Below are 12,104 nucleotides of genomic sequence, written 5' to 3' on the forward strand. Positions count from 1 at the left end.
AGCAGTGAGATCACAGACTTTGGGCAAGTTCCCAAATACCAAAAACTGTTATAACGAAATGTGAGGCTGGATGAACACAGCAGGCCCAGCAGCATCTCAGGAGCACAAAAGCTGATGTTTCGGGCCTAGACCCTTCATCAGAGAGGGGGATGGGGTGAGGGTTCTGGAATAAATAGGGAGAGGGGGGAGGCGGACCGAAGATGGAGAGAAAAGAAGATAGGTGGAGAGGAGAGTATAGGTAGGGAGGGGATAGGTCAGTCCAGGGAAGATGGACAGGTCAAGGAGATGGGATGAGGTTAGTAGGTAGGAGATGGAGGTGCGGCTTGGGGTGGGAGGAACGGAAGGGTGAGAAGAAGAACAGGTTAGGGAGGCAGAGACAGGTTGGACTGGTTTTGGGATGCAGTGGGTGGAGGGGAAGAGCTGGGCTGGTTGTGTGGTGCAGTGGGGGGAGGGGACGAACTGGGCTGGTTTTGGGATGTGGTGGGGAAAGGGGAGGTTTTGAAGCTGGTGAAGTCCACATTGATACCATTGGGCTGCAGGGTTCCCGAGCGGAATATGAGTTGCTGTTCCTGCAACCTTTGGGTGGCATCATTGTGGCACTGCAGGAGGCCCATGATGGACATGTCATCTAAAGAATGGGAGGGGGAGTGGAAATGGTTTGCGACTGGGAGGTGCAGTTGTTTGTTGCGAACCAAGCGGAGGTGTTCTGCAAAGCGGTCCCCAAGCCTCCGCTTGGTTTCCCCAATGTAGAGGAAGCCACACCGGGTACAGTGGATGCAGTATACCACATTGGCAGAGGTTCAAAACTAAAGGGGATAAGTTTAAGGTGAGAGGGGAAAGATTAAAAAAGGTAATTATTTTCACACAGAGGGAGTGCTTGTGTGGAATGTGGTGGAGGCTGGTACAAATACAACATTTAAAAAAAATCTAGATGGGAATGTGAGTAGGAAGGGTTTAGAGGCCAAATGCTGGCAAATGTGACTAAATTAATTTAGGGTATCTGGGTGGCGTGGACAAGTTGGGCCAAAAGGTCTGCTTCTGTGCTGTACATCTCTACGACTATGACTCTAAACAAGAAATGGCTTCACAAGTTGTGGCAAACAGGCATTGGGAATCACTGAACGTGAATATTCCTGAAACCAAAGATGTACTTGAAAGCTGTTGTGCCTTGTGGGGAAAACACAAGAAGGCCAAGGGTCATGACAATGATCTGCATTTGTTTTGAAGACTGCAGGACCTGCAATGGTTGTGTTTCTCAGCTAGGCTTATTGCTGTAACAACAATTTCCAGGACATGAGGTAACGTGGTGTGGAGCTGGATGAACACAGCAGGCCAAGCAGCGTATTAGGAGCAGGAAAGCTGACGTTTTGGGCCTAGACCCTTCTTCAGTCTAGGCCTGAAACGTCAGCCTTCCTGCTCCTCTGATGCTGCTTGGCCTGCTGTGTTCATCCAGCTCTACACCTTGTTACCTCAGATTCTCCAGCATCAGCTGTTTCGACTATCTCTGAAACAATTTCCAGCACATTTTAGTTTCCCTTGGCTGCAACTCTGCAGGGCACTGCGCTTCTATGAATCTAAGACATAGATCAGGCTTGGTTAGAGAGGGACAATCCCAGGCACTGGAAGAGCCAGCCGTAACATCAGAGATGAATAACTTAGCCTTTTGTCCGGGTCTGTTCGTCAGGGTGCGAGGAGGTGGGCAGCTCCCTGAAACTGATTGGAGCCTCGGCAACATTCATCACTCCCCAAGGACAAAAGAGGGCCTGGTTCGCAGTCAACTGGTGAAATATGTGTCACAGCTTGGGAGAGTCGGAGTGCTGGGCAGCACTGTGTGTGACTGTGCTCTGTTCCCCGTGCGTGAAACAGACCGCCTGAAATTGAGGAGTGTGGCACTGACTGGGGGGGAACCTCACTCTCTGTCTGGGGGGTTGAAAGAGGTTAAACTCCTTAATTTTGTTGTTTCTCTCCGGGGGATGTCACGGTGTGGAGCTCTGGAGTCTCACGCTGAGTTCGCCCAGTTGCTGTGCGCGGAGCCGGCCCGGATCCAGCAGACGGTGGACGGTCTGCTGCTGGACCTGCACCGGGACAAGGAGAAGCTGGTCCGCTCTTTCCTGGACTATCCCAGCAGCCAGGAGTTGCTCCTGGCTCTTTGCAGGTCCCTGACACCGGGGGAGACGCGGTGAGTATCTCAGGGCTCTGCCTCTGTCTGTGCTATTAGGGGGATGGAGATGTGGGTGGATATGACACTCTAATGGGATTTGGTTTGCAGTTCTTAGAATCAGTGTGTCCTGAAAGTATGGGAGTAGGCCATTCGGCCCGTCGAGTCTACAATGACCCTCTGAAGAGCATCCCACCCAGACCACACCCCTACCATAACCCAGGACAATCCCACCTAGCTTGCATGTCCCTGGTCACCAAGGACATGTTGATCTCTTGTCTTGAATATATCCATTGACAGAGGGCCTCTGGATGGAGAGAAATTCATCAACCTCAGACAGAAGTTCTATCCAATTTAAAAAAAACACCTCCTTCCCCATCTCTGGTAGAGTGTAATATGCTATTTGACTTTCTTACTGTTTGACTATGCTGGGTTGTTTCTGTGTATCTATGTAGAAGAGACAGGAAACAAAGATCTGATCGAGAATCAAGTTAAGGATTAGGTACAGGAAATGGTATCCTGTTGGATAGACAATATGATTTAGAACGTATACTAGAGCTGATCTGTGTCATTCATCTTTCTCCACAACTGTAGCACTGTATTCAGAATTCCTGTGTTGCCCCTGTTCCAGTGTCTGCCTGGTGACAGACCATGGATCCAGAGCTTTACCTGTTTGACATGCTGCCCCAGCCTGTGCATCAATCCTGATCATCTCTCGCTGGTTGACCAAGCCACCCCCATTCGTGACTAGCCATTTTACCAGACAATGGGTTGCCACCTGTTCCCAGACCTGGGATCCCCGGCTGTGCACAATGCATCATCTGGCACTTGTACTGCCTAGATAATTCACCCATTCCATATGATTAGACACTAATATTTACGAAATGCACTCCGATTGTGCAATTCTGCCGGCAGTAATAAGTTACACTCGATCTCCAATCCCGTGAAATCTGTGCGTCTTCAATCTGTGCATGGCACTGGACATATTCCCTATATATATATATATATATATATATATATATATAGGCTTAAATTTTGATACATCACCCTAATGCTCCTGCTGTCACTGCTGCGCTGTACTAGGCTCTCCATTTATTTGTACAGCACAGGATGTTCATCCTTTCCATACCCCCCGCCTCTCATTCATTGTGCTAAACTTCCAAAGTGCAGGATTTAACTAAAGCTCACAGGTGTTGGGTTTAAAGTACTAGTGCTACACTGTAGCCATATCCTGGTTTCCCCTCATGTCTGCCTTCTGTTTCTCTTCATTGGCTCACACTTGCCTTGTCAAGCTTAGAAACTTCTCACACAACAGCTGCTTGTCATTAAACTTAAACCACAAGCAAAACTATACAGGACACTGGTTAGGCCACTTTTGGAGTATTTCATTCAGTTCTGATCTCTCTGCTATTGAAAAGATGTTGTGAAACTGGAAAGGGTTCAGGAAAGGTTCACAATGCCATTGCTAGGGCTAGAGGTTTTGAGCTATAGGGAAAGGCTGAATTGGCCAGGGCTGTTTTCCCTGGATTGTCGGAGGCTGAGGGGTGACCTTATAGAAGTTTATGAAAACATGAATGGCATGGATGAAGAGAATAGTCAAGGACTTTTCCCCAGGGTAGGGGAGTCCAGAACTAGAAGGCATAGGTTTAAGGTGAGAGGGGGAAGATTTAGAAGGGACCTGTGGGGTAACTCTTTCACAAAGAGGGTGGTCCTAGTATGGAACGAACTGCCAGAGGAGGTGGTAGAGGCTGGTACAGTTACAAAATTTAAAAGGCATCTGGATGGGAGAAAGTGTTTAGAAGCTTATGGACCAAATGCTGGCAAATGGGACTAGATTAATTTAGGATATCTAGTCTGCATGGACAAGCTGAACAGAAGGGTTTGTTTCCATGCTGTACGTCTCTATGACTCTAAACTACAAAGGGACCCAACTTTGATAAGTGGTCAGATGTCACATAATCAGGTGTCACATGGCCATTTGTCATGTGATCAAATGATAAAAACCTGAAGAGGAGCAAGTATTGGCCATTCAGCCCTTTGAGTCTGTTCTGCCATTCTGTATGATCATGGCTGAGCATTCAGCTCAGTAAAGGTGTTCCTGCTTTCTCCCTTTACGTTTGGTACCTTTAGCCATAAGAACTAATGCCTTGAAAAGTATTCAATCTGTCTCAGCAGCTATCTGTGGTAGAGAATTCCACAGTCTCACCTCCCTCTGGATGAAAACATTTCCCCTTATCTCACTCCTAAATGACGTACCCCATATGCTTGGAATGTGACCACTTGGATCTAGACTCCCCAGTAATCTCATCCAACAGCCAGCTTACAGCAGTACAGTTGTAACCTTGCCTTGGGCAAGTCAGCAACCTGTTGAACCTTTAACCTCCCCCTCGCTCCCAACCCTTTCCTGTGTCTGGCAGTAGCTTCTAGCTGGAATGCTAGACTGGCAGACCTTGTGAGGATTGACCTGCTCTAACAAGGCATGTTAAGGATTAAAAATCTCTCCCTTGCTCCATGGCTTTGCATATATCTTCGATATGATGATTCGGAAATCAAACTACGATGTCCTGTGATGCCATAATCTCACTGGAATGTGATGCAAGAATTGTGTTGATATATTGGAAATGTGGGATTGAAACCAGCTGATTACAATTCTCCATGTATCAAACTCATGATTAATGCTTTCTCTTTCAGTTAGCCAAAATTCTTATCTGCAAATCCATCTCTCCCCCCCAAAAAATACCCTCCATCCAATTTGGGGAAGGCCATTTCTAGATCAGAAGTGAAGAGTGTTGTTGATTTTAACCATAAGATAATGAGATTCTATTTCATAGTTCAAAGTAATATGTTCAACCTTCCCACTGTGACACACTAAATTCCTCCCCTCCATTTTGTACCTTACTTATTATTTTGCCACCTTGTGACCCTGCAACCAGCCTCCATTTTAGTTGATCTTTTCTGTATGACAATTGACTTGTCTATTTTGTCCCCAAGCCCATTATTCAGATGTTGTAGGGATGCAGCTTATCTTCCTCCTTTCTGATCCTTCGGAGTCAAAAGTACTTGGAATGCACCCTGATAGAACGATTGATTCTAAACCATATTACAGCAAAATGAAGGTGTCCAGATACACATCCATTATGTTCAGTTAGGCACTGGGCAGAAATTAGTTGGGACTGCAGACTTACTTCCAGTGGATGTAGATTTTTAGGATATTTTCTAATCACCCCTGTTCAGAGATATCATTACACAGCCCTGGAGCAGGTGGAACTGGAACCCAGGCCTCCTGGCCCAGAGGTAGGTACACTACTGTTGTGCCCCAAGAACTGTAGTTTTAATGAGATGTCAATGCTTTGTAACACCTGCTGTCAATCTGTACTTGGAATGAGACAACTTTATAACTAAAGTTAATCTGGTAGTTTGATAGTACAGAATCTGAATAAAAATACATTTTGTCGAAAGTTTTCTTCTTGCGCTGCTCGGGACAATTCATAAGAATGCCGATGTTAAATAGATATAATTTTTATGATGTGAGAATAGCATGCTGATTGGTTGGTAAATGGTGCCTTGCATATTTCTGATGAGTAAATTACATATTTGCTATATTTGAGTTAGCAGCTGCATGTGAGAATTTTCTTACATGTCTTAACGGGCTCCATCCTGTGCTCAAATTCAGCTTTCAAATGGAGCAAGCAGTCACATGGAGGTCCCTTGCCTTGATGTATGGTTGAGAAGATTACCAGGCTGTCCTCAACAGCTCTTTATAGCAAGCTTAACTTCGTTGGGCCATATACAGGTTGGGTTTCCTACAACTCCACACACTGGAAGATTGATCTTGTTGGCACCCTGAAAAACAGGGCCTGAGCCACCTGCTTACTTAATGCTGAAATAAGGATGCAGTGAAATAGTGAGTGAGTATCTTGATGAGTTCATTTCTTGCTGAGTTTACACAAAATCATGAATGAGCTTCAGGCCATCAGTTTTGGGCCTGAAAATTACTCAGTAAGTTATACTACCCTGAGATACTCAAAGATTTGAGTAATAGGTAGCATCAAAAGTGGTGTATGCCACTGACAGAATGCTACCTTCAAGCCAAAGACATTCTGTCTAACACTCAAATGACTAACATGGAATATGAATTTTAGTGCAACTGTCAGGGTAGATATGTAAGCCATGGTTGGCAGGATGTATCAAGTCGTACATCCCTTTGGCTTTTTGCCACAAGTAAGGTACCAACAGTAGACCAACCAGCCCAAACTTAAAAAACTCTAAACACAGTGTTCAACATTACCTGACTCCATGATTTCATAACATTTGCTAAATAATCCAGACTGTGCTGAGAATTATGCAGAAAATCAATTTAAGACTTTCATTGGGGTTCAGAATATGGTGCAGTTGCGTTTACTGGAAGCTAATTTGAATAATACATATGGTTGTGTTCATTGCAGATTGATAGTCAATGTATATCTGTCCTTCTTGATTAAACAAAACAGGCAACAATGATTGTGGTTCATGCCTCAAAGAAAGCACTTGACAAATCAGAGTCAACCAGCTTGGTTTAAATTAAAACAAAATGAGCAGTTAGCTGTCAGTCATCATTTAATTAGTACATTCTTTGCTCATTAGAATCTGCTTATTAACCAAAGTAAACTTCTCATACAGAACAAAAAGAACATTATTTCCCTTTTATATTAGTATTCTTGTGAACAGTCAGGATGAAAAGCTTCAGAAAAATTGTGCCTTTTTCAGCATAACTGAAACATCTTCTTGAAAGTGAGAATCTGTTTTTTTTAACTCTTACCTGTTTAAATTCACCAAAATCATATAATTTTCACCTCCTTTGGGTCTAGGAAACCCTATCCACAGAGTTTCAGATTCATACCTGAGCGGTAATTGCCTGTGCTCTAATAAACTGCTTTGACAATATTCAGTCCCGTTTGGCAATCCTTACAGAAGTAACATTTAATTCTTTGAAAACTGTGCTGTCCAAGGGAATTAAATACCTATGCCCTTATGCATGAAATGTCAATAAACATAGTCGAAACTGTTTGGCTTCAACATCAGTGCACATAAGAAATAGGAGCAGCAGTAGGCCATCAGGCCCCATTGAACCTGCTCCACCATGCAATAAGATCATGGCTGATCTATTTGCGGACTCAGCTCCACTTACCCACCTGATCACCCATAACCCTTAATTCCCTTGCTGTTCCAAAATCTATCTATCTTTGCCATAAAAACATTCAACAAGGTAGCCTCTACTGCTTCACTGGGCAGGAAATTCCACAGATTCACAACATTTGTGTGAACAATTTCCTCCTCAACTCAGTCCTACATCTGCTCCCCCTTATTTCGCAATTCATGATTTTTGTCGTTTAAAGTCAGAGACACTTCAGAATGTGTTCTGAATGTATCCTGAAGAGTTGTGGACAGATTCAGATTAAATTTTGCTGTTACTGGAACACCATTCTGTCTGATGGACTGTGCATTGAAGTCAAGGAAGTCAATGTGAACATCGTTCTGACAATTTTACAGACTGTTTCTAAGCCTTAGAACACAGCACATAGAACAGTACAGCATAGTACAGGCCCTTTGGCCCACTATGTTGGGCCGAACCTTTACCCTAAACCTAAGGTTTATCTGACCTCCACCCCTACCTTATATGCCTGTATAATAGCCACTTAAATGCCCCTAATGAGGCTGACTCCACTACCCTCTCCGGCATTATATTCCACGGCCCTACCACTCTCTGGATATAGAACCTACCTCTGTCGTCTCCCCTGTATCTACCTCCACTCACTTTAAAACTATGCCCCCTTGTAATAACTACCTCCACCCTAGGAAACATCTCTGGCTGTCCACTCTATCCATACCTCTGATCATTTTGTACACCTCTATCAAGTCACTACCATTCAGCTCCCTGCACCTCAGTCCAGGCTGTAACCACTAGTTTAATGTTTAAGACTGAGGAACTATCAAAGCAAGCTGAGATAACAAGGTGTCGCGCTGAATGAACACAGCAGGCCAAACAGCATTAGAGGAGCAGGAAAGTTGACATTTCGGGCCTAAACACTTCTTCAGAAAATGAAGAAGGGTCTAGGCCCGAAACATCAGCCTTCCTGCTTCTCTGATGCTGCTTGGCCTGCTGTGTTCATCCAGCTCTATACCTTGTTACTTCAAATTCTCCAACATCTGCAGTTCCTACTATCTATTAAAGCAAGCTGGCAGGTTAGTGTGAGATTTTGTGAGCCCTACATTTCAGTCACCAGACTTTGATGTGAGGTCGCTCAGAATCTGGATGCTGTAATGCAGTTATCAAAAGTCCAGTGTCTCCAGTGTTATGCTGAATCCTGCTTCTTATGAAGTTATGATTCTTGTGAGCTTCCATAAACTACTGCTTCTGCCCCAGCTGGAATATCATGTCCTGTTGGTCATACAGTCATAGAGCTGCGCAGCGTGGAAACAGACATTTTGGCACAACTCATCCATGATGACCAGATATCCTAAATTACTCTAGTGCAGTTGGCAGCATTTGGTCCATACCCCTCTAAACCCTTCCTATTCATATGCCCGTCCGGATTCCTTTTAAATGCGGTAATTGTACCAGCCTCCACCACTTTATCCGGCAGCTCATTCTGTATATGCACCACCGTCTGTGTGGAAAAGTTGCCCCTTAGGTCCTTTTTTAAACCTTTCCCCTCCCACCTTAAACCTATACTCTGTAGTTTTGGACTCCCCCCTACCCTGTGGAAATTACCTTGACTATTCACCCTATTCGTGGCCTTCGTGATTTTACAATCATCTATAAGGTCACCCCGTAGCCTTTGACACTCCAGGGAAAATAGATCCAGCCTATTTAACCTCTCCTTATAGCTCAAACCCTCTGATCCCAGCAATGTCCTTGTAAATCTTTTCTGCGACCAGAATCGAGCACACCATTTCAAAAGTGGCTTTACCAATGTCCTACACAGCCGCAACTGTGTAGTTGGGCTCCACCTTCAAGGAACAATGAACCTGCACCCCAAGATCTCTTTGTTTGGCAACACTCCCCAGGACCCTATCATTAAGTATAAAAGTCCTGCCCTGATTTGCCTTTCCAACATGCAACACCTCACATTTATCTAAATTAAACTCCATCTGTCACTCCTCAGCCCATCTGGTCAAGGTCTCTATGTTATGAAAAATACGGTGACCTTAAGAGAAGGTGCAGAAAGGATCAACAAGAATGCTGGCAGAGATGAAGGACTTCATGTCCCTGGATAGAATCGAGAAGTTGGGGTTATTCCACTTACAGCAGTGAAGGTTGGATGGAGGTGGTGGTGGTTGAAATAATGAGTGATTTGGACAAAATAATTAGAGGAAAATCTTTTCCCATCAGTGAAATGGCCACGAACCAGAGGATGCTAGTTCAAGGGGATTGGCAAAAGAAGCAACACTGACATGAGAGGAATCTTTTTGACCTCCTAATTTGCACAGTCTTGGGGAAAGGCTGGGTGAGACTAGCTTGGTGCCAATTGGGTTGGCAGGACAAGAGTGGAGCGTCTGACTCCAGATTGGAAGGTTGCTTGTTCAAATTGTGTTCTTCTCTGAGAGATTTACTGCTCCCCAAACATCCAAACTTGTGTCTTGTGGCACTGTTTGTAGTGTCCCAACCTCTGTCCCAGAAGGTTTGGGTTCTACCTGTGCTGGAGGTGTGTCGTGACTCAACTGAACAGGTTTCTTTTAAGGATTTGCTGATTCAGAGAGCCCGTGCACACAGGACATCTGTATAGACTTCTCCTGTGCTGCAGTTCTTTGGTCATTCTATTTCATTGTCATCCCCTGGTCTCACTCTTACCTGTTTTTTTGTTAACTCAGCTCAGAACTTATTGTATGGTGGTGGCTCTTTTATTCACTCACCCTTCCACATACTGTTGACACACTGTTAGTGAATTATTGACCAGGCCTAGACAGAAAAAAAAGGATTAGTCAGAGTATTCAACACTTTTAGCCGCAGAGAGGGAGGAATCAAACAGGGAGAGTCCATCAAAATCTAACTTAACCTTTCTTCTATAAAAACTTTATTTCACAGATGTGTGCATCACTGGCTGGGTCACAATTTGTTGTCCATCCTTAATTGCTGTTGAGGTGGTGGTAGTGATGAGCTGCTGCCTTTAACCGCTGCAATCCATGAGGTGTGGCTGGACCCACAGCACCATTAGTAGGAGAGGAATGTTTTAGGAGAGGCAATGTATTTCCAAGTCAGGATCTGGCTTTGAGTGGAACTTGCAGGTGGGGATGTCCCCATGTATTTGCTGCCCTCGTCATGCTCATTGGTGCGTTTTGCATGTTTGGACTGTGGCTTTGAAGGAACGGTAGGTTTTTGCAGGGCAGTTTATATATGGGGCACACTGCTGCCACTGTGCATCAGTCGTGGAGCATAAGAATGTTGAAAGTAGTGGATGGGATGCAGTCAACTAGTCTGCTTCATACTGGATGATGTCAAGTTTCTTGAGTATTGTTGGAGCTGAACCCGTCCAGGCAAGTGGGGAGAATTCTCCGGGACCTTCTTGTCCGCTGCATACTCCCCTCCAACCCCACCACAACCGGCACCTTCCCCTGCAACCGCAGGAAGTGCTACACCCCCCCACACCACCTCCCTCACCCCCATCCCAGGCCCCAAGATGATCTTCCACAGCAAGCAGATGTTCACCTGCACATCCACCAATGTGGTACACTGCTTCCGCTGTATCTGGTGTGGCCTCCTCTACATTGGGGAAACCAAGCGGAGGCTTGGGGACTGCTTTGCAGAACACCTCCACTCGGTTCGCAATAAACAACTGCACCTCCCAGTCGCGAACCATTTCAACTCCCCCTCCCATTCCTTAGACGACATGTCCATCCTGGGCCTCCTGCAGTACCACAATGATGCAACCTGAAGGGTGCAGGAACAGCAACTCATATTACGCTTGGGAACCCTGCAGCCTAATGGTATCAATTTCACCAGCTTCAAAATCTCCTGTCCACCCGTTGCATCCCAAAGCCAGCCCAGCTTGTCCCCGCCTGCCTAACCTGTTCTTCCTCTCACCTGTCCTCTCCTCCCACCTCAAGCCACACCTCCATTTTCTACCTCCTAACCTCATCCCGCCCCCTTGACCTGTCCATCCTCCCTGGACTGACCTATCCCCTCCCTACCTCCCCCCACCCATACTCTCCTCTCCACCTATCTTCTCCTCTATCTATCTTCAGTCTGCCTCCCCCTCTCTCCCTATTTATTTCAGAACCCCCTTCCCCTCACCCATTTCTGATGAAGGGTCTAGGCCCGAAACGTCAGCTTTAGTGCTGCTAAGAATCTGCTTGGCCTGTCGTGTTCATCCAGCTCCACACTTTGTGATCTTGGTGAAAAATATCTAGGGTGGAGGGAGTGTAATTGCTGACGTTGGTTGGACCCAGGACACTACTCTAAGGAACCTCTACGCAATGTCTTGAAACTGAAGCGCTACACTTCGAACAGCCATCTTACTTTGGGTCAATTCCAAATCTGACAAATGAAGAATTTCACCTGCTTGCGTTGTTTTTGATTTTGTTAGGGCTCCTCACATCACACTCAGCCAAATGTTCCCGAATGTCAAGTGAATTCGCTCGCCTCTCAGCTCTGGAATTCAGCTCCATCGTCCATTTTTGGGCTCAAACCGTACTGACGAATGGAGCTGAGTGAATGTGAAGGTACTCTGGGTGGTAACTAGCAGGTTAACTGCTGTGTAAATACTGGTTGATCGCACTGTTGATGACAAATGTACCAGTGATTGAGAGTAGACCGAGGAGGCAGTAATTGTTTGGGTTAGTTCTGTGCTGGTTATTTGCACATTTGACATACCTGTGCAATTTTCTGCATAAGTGAGTCGATTCCAGTATTGTAGCTATGCTGGAACAACTTGACTGTGGGCACAGCTAGTTTGGAAGCACAACTATT

General features: G+C 45.4%; 1 protein-coding gene across 1 annotated transcript in view; it reads left to right on the forward strand.

Annotated features, from left to right (window-relative positions):
• The first annotated feature begins 1,792 nt into the window (after positions 1–1,792).
• Positions 1,793–12,104, forward strand: part of LOC125465555 (uncharacterized) — a 79,533-nt gene continuing 69,221 nt past the window's right edge. The window contains exon 1 of the mRNA XM_048559201.2: positions 1,793–2,179. Within this exon, the coding sequence (XP_048415158.2) occupies positions 1,974–2,179 (206 nt within the window). The 5' untranslated portion in view covers positions 1,793–1,973. The remainder of the gene's footprint in view (positions 2,180–12,104) is intronic.

Source organism: Stegostoma tigrinum, chromosome 29, assembly GCF_030684315.1.
Source record: "Stegostoma tigrinum isolate sSteTig4 chromosome 29, sSteTig4.hap1, whole genome shotgun sequence".
Lineage (NCBI taxonomy): Eukaryota > Metazoa > Chordata > Chondrichthyes > Orectolobiformes > Stegostomatidae > Stegostoma > Stegostoma tigrinum.